This window comes from Aureobasidium namibiae (genome assembly GCF_000721765.1).
Source record: "Aureobasidium namibiae CBS 147.97 unplaced genomic scaffold scaffold_7, whole genome shotgun sequence".
Taxonomy (NCBI): domain Eukaryota; kingdom Fungi; phylum Ascomycota; class Dothideomycetes; order Dothideales; family Saccotheciaceae; genus Aureobasidium; species Aureobasidium namibiae.
In genome coordinates, this window is record NW_013581202.1 from 729,037 (window position 1) to 747,151 (window position 18,115).

Sequence of the window (18,115 nt, forward strand, 5' to 3'; positions counted from 1 at the left end):
AGTCAGGCAAAAGCAAGAGCGAGTGACGCTGTGCAGTGACGCTCTGTATACGCTGTAACTGCCTTGACTTAGCAGATTTGTAAGCTCTGCGGGTACACGATCGATTTTCATGTGACACATGGTAGTACTTGAAAAGGATTGACGGTCCTCGCTAGTATTGGAAAGTTGTGTCTTTACATACCACTCAACATCATGTCGGCGTACACTTTCGGAGCGGCCTTGGAGCTCACCAGCTCTCCCAAGCTAACCTCCCCACCAGCTGTGAAAAAGAAAGAGCCAACGGGACTCGAGTCAGCTATCGAACTCCAAGATTACATGCAAAAAGTACAGACTCAGCACTCACAACGGTCAGATGGCAATGCAGCTGGAGCAGGAAGTTCATCTAAGAAGGCACCAACAACGACGCCGAATGAGCTCGAGATGAGTCGACCGCCATCACCAATTCAAGCTACAGAAATGGTCCCAAGTTGGGGCTTTCCGTCGATGAACAAATATCGCATTCTTGCGGTCTGCGGAGTCTACTTTGGCAATGGAATCAATGATGCTTGTAAGGACTGGCCTACCTCAAAGCTACTCGTATCTTGATGCTGATGATGGAATACAGCTGCTGGCGCTCTGATCCCTTACATGGAGAAACAATACGACATCGGATATGCTATCGTCTCGCTGATTTTCATCACCAATGCTATTGGCTTCATCACTGCTGCGTTCTTCACAGATTTGACGTTGGAAAAATTGGGTCGATCAAGAGCGTGTATGTTTTCTGAAGCCATGCTGATCGTCGGATATGTGATCATGGCTTGCACACCACCTTTCCCGGTGGTCGTCATCGCGTGAGTTTTGCTATCCCGTCGTAGCGAACAGAGAACTGATATTTTGTGAAGTTTCCTTCTTCTGGGACTTGGTCTAGCCCTCAATCTCGCCTTGAACAACGTCTTCTGTGCCAATCTCGCAAACTCAACAGTCATCCTTGGTGCCTCACATGGTAGCTATGGCCTTGGTGGCGTAGTCGGTCCCATCATGGCTACCGCATTAGTCTCTCGCGGCGTCCTCTGGAGTCGTTTCTACCTCATCACCCTCGGTATCCGCGTCATTTGCTTCTTCTGTACCGGCTGGGCCTTTCACAACTACGAAAGTGAGCCCTCCAGTTTGAAGATAGGTAACCGTATCCCACGCCGCGACGGGGAGATACAGCCCACCAAACTGCAAATGATGAAAAGAGCTCTGAACAGCAAAGTCACTGTATTCGCTGCACTCTTCATCTTCTGTTACCAAGGATCCGAAGTCAGCACTTCAGGCTGGGTCATCTCCTTCCTCATCGAAGCTCGTGGAGGTGACCCTGCAAAAGTCGGTTATGTCACTGCTGGTTTCTGGGGTGGCATCACTCTAGGCAGATTCGTGTTATCTCATCTGGCACCCAGGATCGGCGAGAAGCGCTTCGTCTATATCCTCACAGTGCTCTCCATCGCATTCCAGCTCTTGGTCTGGCTCATCCCTAACATTGTTGGCGAGGCCGTTGCTGTATCGCTCTTGGGCCTGTTGCTCGGACCTGTGTATCCATGCGCTACGACCATTTTCACGAGGTTGATGGATAGAGATGTGCAGATGACGGCATTGAGCTTTGTGTCTAGTGCTGGTAGCAGCGGAGGTGCCGTCGCACCTTTCTTGACTGGACTTTTAGCGCAGGCTGTGGGTACTTTTGTGTTGCATCCGATCTGTATTGCACTGTTCGTAGTCATGATGGGTTGTTGGTATGGCTTGCCTGACAAGGTCAAGAGGACGGAGTAGAAGGAAGTCCTTTACGGCCTAGCAATCACAAAGATGTAATCCATACAAAATCAGATCCTGAGAGAAGTGCCTGATATCGAAGAAACTCGAGTCATACACATATCGTATGGCATTTCTAGCACATACGGCCACAGTCAGCTGAAAACTGGGCATCCCGTCCGCTCTGCCATACATAAGCAGTTGAACGGCAGATTAGTACTACGGTGGGTGACCACGTGGGAATCCCTGCTGCTGTATGTTTTGCATTTCTTATACCTCCTCTTTTGATCGGCAGCCTTCTTGTATAGCCGACGAACATATGGGGCGCTGTGTCGTGAGTTCAATGGAGCGAATCAAATTTTGTCGACTCCGGATTCAGCAGCATGACGGAGGGTGCGAGAAAGGTAGGACTTCGAACTCGAGCGAGCATAAGTTTGCCAGGAGATTTCTATATGGAAATTGGAAGAAGAAAGAGACACTGTCGAGAAGGCAGAAAAACAGGTGTTGTCTCCTTGGTAGCGTCGATCTGGGCGAAGCTTTCCTCGAAAGCTTGTGTGAATTCCACATGGCTCGGCACCACTTCGAACATCCAAGCCACTGACCAGCACTCTTGTTCCCCAAATCCTCACCATCTGGCTTCTGCAGTAGCGCTCGATGACTTAGTTCCTCGTACCAGTGGTCCCTTCACGACAAGTCGGCATCGTTCGGCCAGACATTACGTGTGTCGCTGACTGAGTTGAGCTCGTCGTGTCCGGGAAACCATGTGGCTAGCAAGCGTGTATTCTTCCATCCGTGGTAGCCGTTTACCCCGAGATGAGAAGTGGAGATCCCCAGATTCGACACATTACACCTCGCTTCTACCTCATCAATTGAGATCCAGACATGCTGTAATGCGATTGTGTTCACTTGCAGAAGTGTTGTTATCTACAGCCCTTTGCTGCGATGTCATTGCAGAGACACCAACCTGACAAGTCGTGCAAATGTCTGTTAGATGGGAGACGGAACGTATCGATCTGCGGCACGGCTAGAAACACTCACGGGATTGCGGCTCGAAAAGCCGATTCTGCTGGCAACCTTGGTATGAGCATCTTCCGAAACCGTCGCGACATATGCGTAGATCGTCACTACTAGCTCGTAGCCCGATGCCGTGAACCTGGCCATGTCATGACTTTGACTCTGCCAGCCATGTCGACGTAGAGGCTGTAGGATGTGCTTTTAACCGGGAGGTTGGTATATAAATCACTGATGGACGTTGATTTCGTTGCAGAACATCAACTATCCTCACGCAAATCATGTTGGAACTAGCCCTTTTCCTAGGTCTGGCAGCTGCCGCTCCAGGCATGTCTACCAATGCTACCTCCATGGCCCCGACTCTCTCTTCGGAGGCCATTACCCTGTCTCTCTCCACGCTTTCGAACTACACGTACACAGAATACCCTTCGCAGACGGCTACTCCAACCACAAGCGGTCAATCTCTTCCGACTGACTATTCGGAACAAGCATGGTCGGCACTTTGGGATCAAGTTGGCCCTGTGTCGACAGCCTCGATAAACTACACCGTCTCACCCACGCCAGAAGCCACTCCTGTTCCCCCTCCATACGGGTACTCCTCGCAAATCACGACCGGAAACCTGAGCTCCTACAAGCTCCCATCAGACTTCGTATGGGGAATCGCCAGTGCCGCCTACCAAGTCGAGGGTGCTGCGATGGCTGAAGGCCGTGGTCCTTCGATCTGGGATCTCCTGTCTCACCGCGTCCCTGGATATGTCGCAGATGGCGAGACTGGCGACATTACTGATCTTGACTACTACCTGTATCCTCAAGACATCCTGCGTCTCAAGGCTTTCGGTGTCCAACACTACTCATTCACCATCTCCTGGAGCAGAATCTTCCCCTTTGGTCGTGGTTATGTCAACGAGCAGGGACTTGCTCACTACGACGATGTGATCCAAAGACTGGTTGAAGCTGGCATCAAACCCATTATTACTCTATTCCATTGGGATACTCCTCTTGCTCTCATGAATGACTACAACGGATGGGTGTCTGAGGAGATCCAGGCAGACTTCCTGGCCTATGCACAACTCATCATGAGCCGCTATGACAAATATGTTCCTATCTGGATCACTGTCAATGAGCCCCAAGTATTCTGCGGAGACGAATACCCCGGCTTCCCATCTGGTTACTGGCCACAATACGGCGTCACTGGACTTCGTGCCCAGTACTACTGTGGCCACAATGTGCTATTGACCCACGCAGCAGTCGTGGACTGGTACAGAAACGAGTTCAAGGGCACCGGACGTGTCACCTTCAAGAACTCGGCAAACAACTACATTGGCAACACCACCTCTGCCGCAGACACCGCGGCTGTTGCTCGTGGAAACGACTACCAGTTGGGCTGGTTCAACTCTCCCGTCTGGCAGACTGGAGACTACCCAGCTTCGCTCAGGGACACCCTTGGTGATCTCCTCCCCAACTTCACCACCGCCCAGAGCGCAATGATCCTTGGCTCTTGTGACTTCTTCGCCATCGACGGATACACCACCGATGTGATCGCTGCTCTGCCTGAAGGATCCGCTGCATGTGCTTCCAACTCGAGCCACCCCAACTACCCAACATGTGTCACTCAATCTCAGGTCACCGCGTCGGGCTGGGACGTGGGCTTTGCTGCAGACCTCGGAGCCTCGTGGCTCAAGTCCGACCCCACCGGCCTGCGCACCTTCCTCAACTACCTCCAACAGACCTACACCGGACCCAAAGGCAAAGACATTGTGCTCAGTGAATTTGGCTTTGCCGAGCCGGGAGAGAACAACTTTACCACTCTGCAAGATGCACTTTACGATCAACTCAGAGTTGACTACTTTGCTGGGTACCTGAACAACTTGTTGCTTGCCAAGGTTGAGGATGGCGTCAATGTTACTGGTGCTATCGCTTGGGGTATCTACGACAACTTTGAGTGGAGCAGTGGGTTGAGCACTAGATTTGGGTTGCAGTATGTCAACTACACTTCGCTGGAAAGGTTCCCCAAGGCGTCCATGTTTACGTTTACGGATTTCTTCAAGCAGCATGGGTTGTAAAGTGGTTGGGTTAGCTGCTGTATGTATCGTATCTCCAGTTTGTTCATTGCCATATGTGGCGGTATCTGCTGTATCTGGAATCGATAGATTTATCGTATAATCAATTTTCACATACAATGATGAATTACAGAAACTGCGATACAGTAACCATGCGTGCGTATACATGCAAAGATCTCACCCGACAGCCGCACTCACTCACCACAGAGTGCAAGATAAGAAATTCACTTTCAACAGCATACCAACACCACATCTCCCAAAAGACTTTCGAGCAAAAGAACTAGATCTGAAGAACAGAGAAACCCAAACACCAGCGACCTCGGAGGAAGAGGGGTTTACAAAGTGTTTTGTCGATTTTGGGTTTACTCTTTCAAGTAACGATTGGGACTCTCAACCACTGTCTGTGGGAGGAAAGGACTTACGGTGGTTGTGGTGGAAGAGTGGGTCTTGTCCTGGGGATCGGACCCAGGTTTTGCCGCTTCGCTAGTGATTAAGGACTTACTAGATCGGCTGTGGGACACACTGGCACGGATTGCTGCTTGGGGGCCAGGGAAGGTTGGTGGTATATAAGGGTTGAGGAGGTGCAGTTGGACTTTACTTGTGAGGAGTGGGTGTTATGGGTGATGTTGGGTCTTCCTTCACTTGTAGATGAGACCCACGCCTTGCTCGATCGCGTAGATTGACTGAAGTCCTTATACTGGAACACTATTCTATAACCACCGAGTCATGCGTCTTCTGTTCCTATGTTCCCCTAGTTGTGTGCGCTCGACCACTCCCTGTACCAATCAAGACATCCAGCATTAGCCACTGAAGCCGACGTCTTGACATTCATACCACACAAGATCTGCTTGACCGCAGCCTCGATCTTCTTCCCGTTCGTCGTGACCGGGATCTCCGGCGTCTCGTCCACAATGCCAGGTACATGACGCGCACTGAGTTCTGATCTGATGACTTTCTGTATGCTCTTGACAAGCTCAGTGTTGAACTCTTCTCCTTCCTTCATCTTAAGGAACAAGACTACCGTCTCATCATCGTCGGTCTCGCGGCGGCGGCCAATGCACAGCGCATCCTCGACTTGTTCAGGAAAATGCTTGAGTAAGATGTTGTAGATCTCTGCACTTCCAAACCTCACACCCGAGGGCTTGAGAATGCCATCGCTACGTCCAAGCATATACAAGCCTCCGGTCTTGGGGTTGAATCGGATGAAATCGCCATGATGCCATACGCCAGGGAAAGTCTCAAAGTAGGAGCTTTGGTACTTGGCTTCGCCAGTGGGGCCCCAGAATTGGACGGGCTGGCAGGGGAAGGGTTTTGTGCAGACGAGGTCGCCGGCTGAGCCTGAGGATGTCACGTCGGCGCCTAAGTAGTCCCAGGCGCGGATGGCCATGCCGAGACCGAGTACTTGTATTTCGCCTGTGTAGACGGGTGTCAAAGGACAAGGAGCTCCGAAGAGGGAGATGATATCTGGAAGAATAGGTCAGCTTTCGAACATATGTTTGAGCAGGGAAAATACATACCTGTACCGCCAGTGATGCTTCCTAGATTTACGGAGCCGAACGCTCTGTAGACGTATTGGAAGGTCGAGGGCGCGAGAGGAGAACCAGTGCTGTAGATTGCTCTGACTGTCTTCAGTGATACACCCTGTTCCCTCGGCATGACAGACTTCTGCTCCAGGACTGAGAGGTACTTGGCCGAGGTGCCGAAATGTGTGATGCTCAATTCGTCGATCAATCTTGCCATGGCCAAGTCGTCGGGAATAGACTTTCCTTCTGAAACATATCTGAACGGTGAGCCGTCGTAGAGGACCAATGTCGCACCGCTCGCAAGACCTGATACCAGCCAATGCCACATCATCCAAGTACATGTCGTAAAGTAGAACAGCCTGTCCCCAGGCAGAATGTCACAGTGTAGGATATGCTCCTTCTTGTGCTGGATCAAAGTACCGATGGCTCCATGGACGATACACTTTGGTGCTCCGGTTGTGCCGGAGCTATAGAGGATGTATACTGGGTGGTCAGGTGGTAGCTGAGTGAAGATGATCTCCTGTGGTGCATCGTCTTTCTTGGTGAAACTGTCGTACGAAGTGGCAATTCCTGCCAGAGATGACGAGTTGATTTGTGTTGACACCGATGGGATCGTGGGAAGAACCACGAGTGCCCGTAAGCTGGGTAACGAAGAGCCGATCTCCTGGACTTTGGGCATGGTTGGATGAGTCTTGCCATTGTACATGCTGGCGTTATCTGCAAACAAGATAACGGGCTCGATCTGAGTGAGACGGTCCAGAACTGCAGTCACACCAGTGTCCGGACTGATGGCTGTCCAGATGGCTCCAAGAGATGTTGCGGCCAACATGGCGACAAGAGCATTAGTGTGGTTGGCAACATAACCTGCGATTCTGTCTCCTGGCTGAACGTTGTTTGCAAGCATTCCAGATTGGCACAAGCGGACTTTCTCACGTAGTTCGGCCCATGTCACGGTCTCTCTGTCGGTTTCTGTGGCCGCAATGATGGCCGGACTGTCTGCGCTAGGTGCTTGTGGTGGAAATAATAGATTCTCGGCAAAGTTCAACTTGGCTCCATCGAAGAAAGGTGGCCTCGGGAACATAAGAGCATCTTTTGGCAACACCTAAATTGCGTCAACGAGTGCCCTGCGCAGCGATCATCCCACAGATCTACTTACTTCGTCGTAAGGGGCCGAGGCTCTGATACCAGTGAACTTCCAGACAGCATCCCAGAAGTCAGAGACTTGATCTATACTCCAGTTGTACAAGTCGTCGTAGTCTCTCAATTGGAGGCCTTTGTCTTTGTTCACCGTTTGTAGGAATTTCCAAATCTGAGTGGACTCAGGAGCTGCGTGTCGCCATAATTCGGATCCGAGTCCTTGGCCATTTGTGCCATTAGGGTCGTTGTCTGTGTTTGCGTGAGGCATGTCTTGATTGATAGTTGATCACAGAAACTGAAGGGCGAGAAGACACAATTGACAGCTTTGGAATAAAATTGTTGAGACTGGACAAGTATATACTCGGGTCCTTCTCCAATACCTCCCGCGCGGGGAAGGTTTGGAGCCGAATTTCGGGAATGAATGCCGCAACGGAGTCCGTAGATATCACTTTGAAACGCGCCCTGAGTACCTCGCAGTATAGCTATAAGGCTATAAGGCTATAAGCCCGACCATATAGTTGGGAGAAGTTGCGACACGAAACACGTCAATCAGTTCTGTGACCAGACAGCAGTCAGAATGGTTGGACATGAGGAGATGCCCAATGATAGGTAGCCTTTGATGCTTCCCAGATTTCCGCCGAGACAAGGAGGCGCAATCGACACGGTGATCGATCTTTCCCAAAGATGCGAGTAAGCGCCGTGAAGCATCGAGAGAGGCAGGCGCGATGTTTGCACGGATACAGAACAGCCCTGTTGTGGCTGAGGCCTTTCACTGCCACCTGAGGCTTGGCTTTCGTGACATATTAGATCAGAGCATCCTTCGTCACTCCCCTCTCTCTTTCTTGGCTCACAAACACGTTCATCTTCTGAACACACCTCCATCTCGATCCTACAAACGACCTCGCCTTTTCTGTACCGCAATAGCAACATGGGGTGAGCACAATGTCTTGCGATGCTGAGATGACCGAGGACGCGTACCCCGCGGCGGCATAGCACGTCATGGAAACAACAAGCAGAGAGCTGAAACGTGTGTATAGTTTGGCAAGCAAGCTCGCAGCAGCTCAGGGCGGCGCGCCCGGTGGAGCATACGGCGGCGCACCTCCTCCAGCTTCATACCAGCAGCAACAGCAAGGAGGAGCACCAAAGCCAGGTGGCTATGTGAGTTGGACACGACCTGCCCCACCAAGCTTTGATGACGACGCTTCAGTCGGCTGACGTTGATGTGCAAAAACAGCCCGGCCAAGCGCAGTACCAAGCCTACCAGCCTCAAGTGAGTCTCTCTCTATTTATTTGCCTCCTCTGAAACACCTGTCGCATCTTTGTCACGACTGCAATCCTCGCTGGAATCATGTCGGGCTACCAAGCATATCCTGGCGCCTCGGGCTACGGCGCTCCCCCGCCACCACCACAACGACCTTTTGCCAACTCGCCCTTCCAGTCGCAGCCTCCCGCACAAGGACAGCAGAACACTGGCGCATATTCTTCTCCTGCTCCCTATGGCCAATCACAACAGACCCCCTACCCGTCTTCTTCGCAAGATTATCAATCATCCCAGACACCATACGGCCAGCCTCCCTCTCAAGGTTACAACAGACCTCCTCCGCCACCTCCTCCAGGACAACAGCCGCAGTATGGCCAAAGCCAATACGGCCAGCCCCCACAGTCCCCTGCACCCTTCGGTCAGCCTCCACAATCTCCTGCGCCTTTCGGCCAGGGCCAGGCGCCTTACGGCCAGAGTCAACCTCCATCCTATGGACAAAGCCAGCCTCCTTATGGCTCTGCTCAGCAGACTCCCTATGGTCAATCTCAGCCCTCGTACGGACAAAGCCAGCCACCATATGGATCACAACAGCAGCAATACGGCGGCGGACCTCCCGGATATGTTCGTGACATCTTTGCGACATCGTGCTTTCTTTGTTTCTTGTATATTCTCCCGAGTCGTTTACTGACATGAGTCTTGTCTAGGGCCAGCCCCCACAGGGACAGCAAGGCGGCTATGGCGCACCTCCTCAACAGCAGGGTGGCTACCCTCCTCAGCCCCAGCAAGGTGGTTACGGCTCGCAACCCCAGCAAGGCGGATATTCTGGACAGCAGCCAGGCGGTCCTCAGGGCGGCTACGGTGCTCCTCCTCTTTCGCAGCCCGCAGGCCCTGCTGAGATCCAGGCATACAAGCAGTCGCTCCAGCAGACCATCCAAGAGAAGGGCCTCCAGGCCTTCTACCCTCCTGGCTCGCCCATAATCGATCAGATTGCCAGCAGAGCCTCTAGCCAAGTCGACCGACTGTGCCAGCAGTGGCGCATCAACAAGGAGATCGGCAACGACATTGTCAAGTTGGCCTTGTACGATGTTGTTCTATACATTGACGACAGTGGCTCCATGAAGTTTGAGGAGAACGGCGAGCGTATCAAGGATCTCCAGCTTATCCTCGAGCGTGTCGCAACCGCCGCTACCCTCTTCGATGATGACGGCATCTCTGTCCGCTTTATGAACGACAACCCCCCTCAGCACATGGTCGAGCACATTAAGAACGAGCAGCAGATCCAGCAGCTCGTCCAGGGCCACAAGTTCAGCGGCCTTACACCCATGGGCACTGAGCTTCGCAAGAAGGTCGTCGACGGCATTATTGTACCCGCCATCCGTAGCAGACAGATGCGCAAGCCCATCTTGGTTATCACCGTCACGGATGGTCAGCCTGCAGGAGAGCCCACCACTGCTGTCTTTGACACTGTTCGCTTCGCCGTTCAGGAGGCCCAAAGCTCGCAATACGGCCGTGGAGCTGTCGCATTCCAATTTGCCCAGGTTGGCAACGACGAGAAGGCTCGCGAGTTCCTTGGCAAGCTCGACGACGACCCTACTGTCGGTCAATTGGTCGACTGCACTTCAAGTATGTCTTCGCTGCACCATCATCTGGCGCTAATCATTTGCTAACAACATCTAGACTTCGAGAATGAGTCCGCCGAGATGGCACGCGCTAACCCCCCTGTCGATCTCACTCCTGACCTCTGGGTAAGCACCAAACTCTTACCACACCGTGAAAAGTGACTAACTCCTTCTCAGATCCTCAAGCTGATCCTCGGTGCAATCGATCCCTCGTACGACACCAAGGACGAGAAGTCAAACCGTCCTCAGGGCGGGGCTCCTCAATACGGTGCTCCTCCTCAGCAAGGCGGTTACGGCGGTCAGAACCAATTCGCCCCACCTCCTGGTGCTCCTTCAGGCTACGGCCAGCAGCAAGGCGGTTACGGCCAACAGCAAGGTTACCCTCCCCAACAGCAGCAAGGTGGATACGGTGCTCCTCCCCAGCAGCAAGGTGGCTACCCTCCTCAACAGGGTGGTTATGGACAGCAGCAGGGCGGCTACGGAGCTCCCCCGCCTCCTCGCTACTAAGCAATTCTTCACGGAGTCCCATTTCAATGCCCCGTATCGAAGTCATAATTAGGTTATTGAGGTAATACCGATACAGCCTAGCTGTGATATTAGTGGAGAAAGAAATTAATCAAGCATGCATATCTTATAATACTTGTCAATAGGCACCTTCCTAGAGTTTAACTGCCGTACAGTGCTAATCATCCATATTGTCCAGCATCGTCGGCTTCCTTTTCATGTCTTCCCCAGTATCCTCGACTCATAAGAGAACAAACCAGCCTCTTTGTGACAGATAGTAACAAAGAAGACGCAGCAAAACCGAACGCGTCGCTGCTTTCGGTTGAGCGCACTGCCACACCACCTTTCAAGCATCGTCGTCCTCCATTGTCAGACGAGTTGGACAGATAGCAGGGTGTCACATAGCTTTTGGCGTGCCAGCTGTAGTGGTCGTCAAACCTCGTTTGGGACATGGACAAACTCGTCATTGAGCTCTAAGCCATCGATTCAGAATAAGTTGAGAGAGACCAGCCAAACTGGGTGTAGCAAAGAAGAGCAGAGACTGTACGAATAAACACAACCACACAATCAAGGCATGGATGATTGATAGGTATGAAAAACAATCATCGAAACCGAGAACGGAAGCATGGTCCATGATCTTAGTCAAAGGACGGCAGGTACCATCTGGCATATCCTGGTGCCATTTGTGTGAAGCACCATCCGGTGCACGATCTTATAACCCTTTCTGTCCGTTTGGTACTGACTCTTCCAGTGCAGACCAGGGTCTGTAGCCCAAACGTAGTCCAAGCACTGGCTCTACTGTCTGTCGCCGTGACGATCAATCTCAGTCCCGGCAAACGCAACACAAACATCAGGCACCCGCGCGGTTTAAGACGACATTGCCTTCCGCAAACTCCATCTTCTCTCGACCAACCCTTTACTCGCTTCATCAACCTCGCTGTGGAACTCAAACCTTTCCATTCCAACACTCGAATCTCTACAGTCTGGAGAACATCAGGATGGCTGACCTTGAGGACGATGGCCACATTGAAGATAGTGATGCTCAGAGCATTGCTGACAGAGAGTCATGGCTCCGTTCGTTTGGTATGACACCCTACACCACTAGACACGAATACTTCACCGAGACGGACAAGGAGAACATTGAATCTCGAAAGGTCCATGGTAGGTTTTTTCCACAACGATTGTTTACATCTGAGTGCTGATGGGAGAGACAGTCGACGACTTACCACCCTGCGAGAAGATCCCTGGCAAGGTCACAGAAGACTTCAAGAACCACCTTGATGCTCTCAAGCAGTAAGATCTCCATCGACTCTTCCAACAATCTAGGATACTGACGGAGTCCTGTTTTCACCAGGGACTGCTTGACATCAGTCAATTGGAGCGGTGCTCGCGGCCAAGTGCACCATGCCATTCAACAACACACCATCGACAAGATGATCGTCCTCGGTTCCGCTAGCATGTTCAACTTGACCAGCGACCATCTCTTCTGGCAGTGGGAGATGACGTTTATCCTCGCCATCTTCGAACTCGGTGAGTTTTACCTACACACAGAGTATTTATTGGACTGATGTTGGACACCAATAGTCAAAGAACAGGCTCAGAATCACAAATGCAGCAGCGTTCCTAAACTTATCTTTCAGGACCCTGCCTTTTGCACTGCTGATCATCGTTTGCTGCGCGGTCTTGGTGGCCAGGTTCTTGAAAATCCATTGGCGTTCATGCGTATCGATAAACACACTCTGGTGTTTGCAAAGCATATTCCTCTGGTGGTGTACTTTACTGGCTTGTTGATGACTTCGCCTGCCGTCTGTGTGTCCACGGTAAGCTTCCGTTTCACCATCAAAAGCTCAGATGCAAGACTGACGATTCCACCTCTGCAAAGAACCTTGAGGCAGCAACAGAAGGAGCTTTGAAGTGGCAAAACACATACAAGAAATGGTTGGACTCGTTGTGACGGATTCGTCACTGATGTCGAGCTATGTACGATACATGAGCTATGGTGACAGTAGAGAAAGGCTCATAGGATTGAGCCGTCAAGTCAGTCAGACTTGCTAGCAAAACAACATCATGTCTCGCATTTTGCCAAAAGTGATTCGTGACGTTCGTTAGTTGCAGGAACATGGATAGACTGCATCCTAAGCAGCACTGTGGCTGTCCTGCATGACAGAGGGGTGGGTCATGGCACCATCCTTCTTGAGCTGCTTGTTGTTTCCATTCTGCCAAGCGGCATCCGCGTCTGCGGTATGTCAGCTGTATTCATGGCTATTGAACGAGTAAACAGACCTTGATGGATGGTGGGCTCCTTGATGTACTCTCTGACCTCACGCTTGTGACGGTGGTCTTCACCAAACCTTCTGTCTCTGTCCCCAACCTTCTGGTCGAAGTCAAACTGATCATAGTCGGTATAGCTAGTCATGAGCTGAGGCTCGCCCAGCGGAAGCTTGTGACCCTTGTCTGTCTGCCACAAGTGAAAGATCTTGCCGTAGAGTGTGACAACCTCTTCCATCTCTTTGTTCTCTGCGACTTCCCAGACAGCTGCGGGGACGCCAGCGGGGCGGGGCATGAGCAGCATGCCAGACTTTACTTCGAAGACGTGCGAGTGCCAGTATTTGCGCTCTTCGGGTTCCAGGGTCTCGTAGAGGCGGGTGCTGATCATGTATTCGATGCCGATGAGACGAGCATTTGACTCAGGCGAGTCGTAGAGAAGGCATTGTCGGACCTCTGGATGAGGTTAGTGGGGTGTCGAGATGGCAGGGAGAGCAGGTATACCATCGTTCAAGTGAGCACAGTAGTGGTTGGTCTCGACGCAACGAGTAGGATCGTTGGCGTATGCGTGGAAGGCATTGAGATGAGCGCAGACACGCTTGGGTGGGGCGAAGTTCTGTGTAGCGGCAGCTCCGGTTTCCAGGATCTTGTTTGTGATGGACTCGGGCTCGCCCTTGGCCTCGTTGGTAGTGGGAATGTGGTCCATTATGGATAGCTGGTCATGTATTGTTTCTTGTGATGGGTTTGCTTGAGATGTACTGGAAGAAAGGGAAGAGAAAGTGGCAGACAAGAATACTTATATCGAGGAAAGAGCTATCCAGCACACAGCAGCGCACTATGACGTTTCAAGTCTTGCGAATCTACGACATTCTTCGATCAGTACCTCAATTGCCAACGTATCGAGGGATAGACCTCGAGATCTGTCAAGGCATATCTACGATCAGAGGTCCATGTCTAGCCCTGCAGCAATAGCCATGTGGTGTAATGCAGGTCAGAGTAAACAGTGATGGCGGGCAGGTGGAAGGAGAAGGAAGCATGGGGGCACGGACGGGCAAAGCACTTTATCGGCAGGCACGCGACAGGCGGGAGTTTGGCGGGAGTTCGCCGCGTCTGCGTCTGCGCCTGCGTCTGGGGCAAAGCTTTCTTTGTTTGGTGCGTCCATCTTTCCCTACCACGCACAAACGCCCGCTCATCCCCCCCTGCTCCCCCTCCCTCACTACTGTCGACACCCACATTCTTCCCGCCCTCGCGCTCGCTGCATACTTCCTCCACTTTCTTTTACATCGACCAGCATGAACTTCTTCGGCACCGCCGTTCCCAAAAACAAGCCCGTCATCAAAACGAAAACCGTTTCCGTCTCGGTACCTGTCAGGAGGATCGCAAAACCTGCTGCTCCCCCGTCGAGACCTTCGCCTCTCCCCAAACGCCCCTCGCAGCAGTCCGCCGCCGCACGAGATCGCCTACCAGCCTTGAAGGAACCGAAAGAGAGGGTTAGAAGAGTCGTCAAGCGCAAGGCCTCGACGCCTACACAACTCTTCAGCGACGACGACGATGACAGCGGTGTAGAGAGTAGCGCCTCTTCGCTCGACACAAGGAAGCGCATCAAGTCTCGTGCCACTTCCGAAGACCCCAACCGCAAGCTCGAGGACTCAAGGCTGCGCAAGGATGAAGGCCGCTTCGACTACATATCCGGCGCCTCCCTGGTCACTGGTGATGTCGCAAAGTCGTACAGATCCGTCTTCCCGGGAGACTCACCCACCGTAGTCAAGCTGCAATACCCTGGACTGTCAATACCTGAAAAGTTCACCCTGGTCAAGAACGGCGTGCAGCAGGACTACCAACCTCTAGACGATATCCGAGAAACTGTCAAATTCATCTGCCAGAACTACTTCCCCGAGAACTTGGCTCAGAAATACCTTGACGATGAGAACGGCTTTGAGCGCCGCCTACTCCGTGCAGCCAGCAAAGGCTCAAAGGAGGACTACATGGGCACAATTCAGGATTTCAACACTATGATCGTCAAGGCTAGAAGAGACGGAACAATCAGTCAGGAGCTGTCCACAAAGCATAGCATGACTCTTGAATGGATCCAGCGTATCCTCGACCAGATCTACACCCGTACCGTCTCGCCCCAAGTCGACAGCCTCAAGGCTTATCAGAATGGCACCGACAACGTATATGGAGAACTGCTGCCGCCCCTTGTCTCGGAAATGTTGGGCGTGGCCGATCTCAAGTCTGACCAGGTCTTTGTCGATCTGGGTTCTGGCGTCGGCAATGTTTGTTTGCAGGCCGCTCTCGAGATCGGTTGCGAGAGCTGGGGCTGCGAAGTCATGGACAACCCTTGCAAGCTCGCCGACCTGCAAGCCAAAGAGTTCCCTGCTCGCGCGCGCATGTGGGGATTGTCAGTCGGCAAGGTACATCTACTCAAAGGCGACTTCCTAGCAAACGACAAGATCGGCCTAGCTCTCAAGCGTGCCGACGTTGTCCTCGTCAACAACCAAGCCTTCAGCCCAGACCTCAACAGCAAGATCATGGACCGCTTCCTGGACCTCAAAGACGGATGCCGCATCATCAGTCTCAAACCTTTCAAGCAAGAAGGCTACGAGATCAGCGATCGCAACCAATACGATCCTCGCCACCTTCTTGTCGACGAGCGCAAATTGCCTTTCTACTCCAAGTGCGTGAGCTGGACTGATGCCCCTGGCGAGTACCATATTGTGCGCAAGTCACCCGAGCGCCTTCAACAGTACATTGACGAAAACACATCAAGACCTCGAAGAAGCTAGAGGGTTCAACACGAGCACGCGAAGAGAAAAATTTGAGATTTTTCCTTTGTCAAAAAATCATGGCGTTTTCTTTCCTAAGTTAGCATAAAGATACCCCCCCACTTCTGAGATTTTTCGTTTTTGGGTTTTCTGTTTCGGATGGAATGGCAGTGTTGAGCTGTGTCTGGGAGGCAGAGGCGCTGATCTGTCTTTTGGCCATCATACATAGAGCTTTCGTCGCGTAGTCTGTTTCGCCTGTCGTTACCGCAATGTCTCTTGCATAGCGTCTGCGAGCGAATGTCTATATACACTCGTTTGTCCGTCCCTCAAGCTTTCGTGCCATAGGTTGCTGCCAAACGCTCCAGCAGGTGATCCTTTGCCGTCAATGTCTTTCCACCCTTCTTCACGCCCTCAACACCACCTTCGTATTGCTCTACCCTCTTACTCGGCACGGGGATGAGCTCTGCATCGTCCAGCGGATGGCAGAAATACGCCATCGAATACCTATCTTCACCTCCCCTTTTCGCATCTTTGGGGAAAATGACTCTGTGGACTGTAGACTTTAATAGTCCATTAGTCCAATAAGCGAGTAAATCGCCGATGTTTACTAGGATTGGCAAAGGCTTTGATGGATCAGTGGAGAGTGTGCCGTGAGGATCCACGGGCACACTTTCCCATGTTCCAGCAGGAGTTTTTATCTCCAAGCCTGGCTGGCCGGGCAGTTGGAAGAGGAGGGTTAGGGTGCCGTAGTCACTGTGAGCCTAGTTTGCATTCATTTTCAGCAACACTTCTCGAAAAAGCCCAGAGTGGTAGAGAGAAAGGATGAAAAAGACTTACACCAGCACGTATATCATCTTCATCCTGCCCCAAACTATCCGGAACAGAGGGATAATACAGCAGTCTCATAATACTCCCCGAAGCACCCTTACTCTGATCATGTCTCGAGCTAAACCAATCAGAAGGTATCTCCAGAGCTTCAGCGAACAGTTGGAGTAGTTTGTTGCACAGAGCATGACAGGAATGGGAGAAACCTGCCACCGTGTCGACGTGTGTGGAAAGAGGTTCGGGGAGGGGCTGATTAGGTGTGCTGCCGCTGAATTCACCGAGGTTGAAGGCTCTGGGTGATGTGTCAGTGTGGTAGGGGTAGTGAGATAGGGTTGTACATACTCTTTGAAATCGCCTCTCTGGGCGCAAAAGTTAGTGGTTGTTTATTTCACGATATATGTGAGAGACTTCAAGGCTTTACCTTTTGGTTACCAGGATCGAGCGTTTCCTGCTGCATAGACACCCATCCTCTATTATTCTGCGTGGGGCATTCTTGTTTGTTCTCGATCGGACTTTGGAAGAATTGTTTACTCTGTTCATGTTATCAGAGGTCCATCCTTACCCTGAATCTCTGCTATGCCTACCAAGTCAAACATGTTTCCGACGGCGGTCGGAGGCATGGCCGCAGCTGCGTTGTTCTCGATAAACACGAAGCCATTATTGGCCGCTGCATCGAGGAGCTGTGTCGCAGCATGAGCATTCGCTGGCGATATGTCGATGACGGGAATCTGTGCTGATGGTTTTGCCATGGTTGTGGCTGCTGTCTTGACGAAGTGATGGTAAAAGTGCAGTTGTTGGGTAAGTTGCGCGCATCTCGCTCCTTCCGGCGAGCCCCGATATCTTCATCGTCCATCATCTCTCGTGTAACACAACGTATATCATAAGTGATTTTTATAGCATAATCTGGTACACTATTCGAGATTCGAGATTGCAAGTAATGCATTTCTAGACGTCTGTACGGCGCATCTACATCATGGCGCTGTAAGACGTGACTATTTTCACTAAAGCTTGAATCAGAAGTGAGAGGACATAACATATCTCTGTCAACGTTATTTCGTTCTGGATTTATGTATGATCTAGCAGTATGATTTTAAGGGACAGAATATACCCGATATAGTGATTAGCTCCGAGTCAACGACTACTGGTGAGCACTCGAGCTAATCGGTCTCCGTTCCGTTCGAGTCTTGAAACTTCTTCACTGTGACCACACAATCACATATCAAAGGCCTCGCTGTCTGTTAAGAATACGTAACCAACGACTGATCACTTTGGGGTCAAGCTGTGGTTGATTGATGTTCAGGCATCCACCACTTGACAAGGCTAAGATCTAGCAGAATGCGCAAACATTGCTCCTTACCAGTCCTCGGGGTACATTCTG

General features: G+C 51.7%; 9 protein-coding genes across 9 annotated transcripts; 5 read left to right on the plus strand and 4 right to left on the minus strand.

Annotated features, from left to right (window-relative positions):
• Positions 1–315: 315 nt before the first annotated feature.
• On the plus strand, positions 316–1,788 carry M436DRAFT_45762 (MFS general substrate transporter; the record flags this gene model as incomplete). The annotated part of the gene is made up of 3 exons (XM_013572636.1): positions 316–547; positions 605–833; positions 885–1,788. The coding sequence occupies 3 exons, from the start codon at positions 316–318 to the stop codon at positions 1,786–1,788; spliced, it is 1,365 nt and encodes a 454-aa protein (XP_013428090.1).
• Positions 1,789–2,451: 663 nt separating this feature from the next.
• M436DRAFT_63286 (uncharacterized protein) lies at positions 2,452–2,928 on the minus strand (the record flags this gene model as incomplete). Its single annotated transcript, XM_013572678.1, has 2 exons — positions 2,452–2,652; positions 2,806–2,928. The coding sequence occupies 2 exons, from the start codon at positions 2,926–2,928 to the stop codon at positions 2,452–2,454; spliced, it is 324 nt and encodes a 107-aa protein (XP_013428132.1).
• Positions 2,929–3,128: 200 nt separating this feature from the next.
• On the plus strand, positions 3,129–4,841 carry M436DRAFT_45617 (glycoside hydrolase; the record flags this gene model as incomplete). Its single annotated transcript, XM_013572612.1, has 1 exon — positions 3,129–4,841. The coding sequence occupies one exon, from the start codon at positions 3,129–3,131 to the stop codon at positions 4,839–4,841; it is 1,713 nt and encodes a 570-aa protein (XP_013428066.1).
• Positions 4,842–5,589: 748 nt separating this feature from the next.
• Positions 5,590–7,766, minus strand: M436DRAFT_81356 (acetoacetate-CoA ligase; the record flags this gene model as incomplete). The annotated part of the gene is made up of 3 exons (XM_013572840.1): positions 5,590–6,302; positions 6,356–7,463; positions 7,518–7,766. The coding sequence occupies 3 exons, from the start codon at positions 7,764–7,766 to the stop codon at positions 5,590–5,592; spliced, it is 2,070 nt and encodes a 689-aa protein (XP_013428294.1).
• A 731-nt stretch (positions 7,767–8,497) lies between these two features.
• Positions 8,498–10,885, plus strand: M436DRAFT_45301 (uncharacterized protein; the record flags this gene model as incomplete). Its single annotated transcript, XM_013572555.1, has 4 exons — positions 8,498–8,656; positions 9,470–10,382; positions 10,437–10,504; positions 10,556–10,885. The coding sequence occupies 4 exons, from the start codon at positions 8,498–8,500 to the stop codon at positions 10,883–10,885; spliced, it is 1,470 nt and encodes a 489-aa protein (XP_013428009.1).
• Positions 10,886–11,928: 1,043 nt separating this feature from the next.
• On the plus strand, positions 11,929–12,696 carry M436DRAFT_23458 (uncharacterized protein; the record flags this gene model as incomplete). Its single annotated transcript, XM_013572401.1, has 4 exons — positions 11,929–12,036; positions 12,093–12,175; positions 12,237–12,412; positions 12,467–12,696. Coding segments are annotated over 4 exons (597 nt in total), but the record flags the coding sequence as incomplete, so codon positions are not given.
• A 321-nt stretch (positions 12,697–13,017) lies between these two features.
• On the minus strand, positions 13,018–13,853 carry M436DRAFT_44638 (DUF1264-domain-containing protein; the record flags this gene model as incomplete). Its single annotated transcript, XM_013572432.1, has 3 exons — positions 13,018–13,118; positions 13,166–13,603; positions 13,652–13,853. 3 exons carry the CDS (start codon positions 13,851–13,853, stop codon positions 13,018–13,020), a joined length of 741 nt encoding a protein of 246 aa, XP_013427886.1.
• Positions 13,854–14,439: 586 nt separating this feature from the next.
• M436DRAFT_72339 (DOT1-domain-containing protein) lies at positions 14,440–15,933 on the plus strand (the record flags this gene model as incomplete). The annotated part of the gene is made up of 1 exon (XM_013572760.1): positions 14,440–15,933. One exon carries the CDS (start codon positions 14,440–14,442, stop codon positions 15,931–15,933), a length of 1,494 nt encoding a protein of 497 aa, XP_013428214.1.
• Positions 15,934–16,238: 305 nt separating this feature from the next.
• M436DRAFT_81362 (Clavaminate synthase-like protein) lies at positions 16,239–17,486 on the minus strand (the record flags this gene model as incomplete). The annotated part of the gene is made up of 5 exons (XM_013572841.1): positions 16,239–16,673; positions 16,750–17,029; positions 17,080–17,096; positions 17,159–17,269; positions 17,322–17,486. 5 exons carry the CDS (start codon positions 17,484–17,486, stop codon positions 16,239–16,241), a joined length of 1,008 nt encoding a protein of 335 aa, XP_013428295.1.
• Between the last annotated feature and the right edge of the window lie 629 nt (positions 17,487–18,115).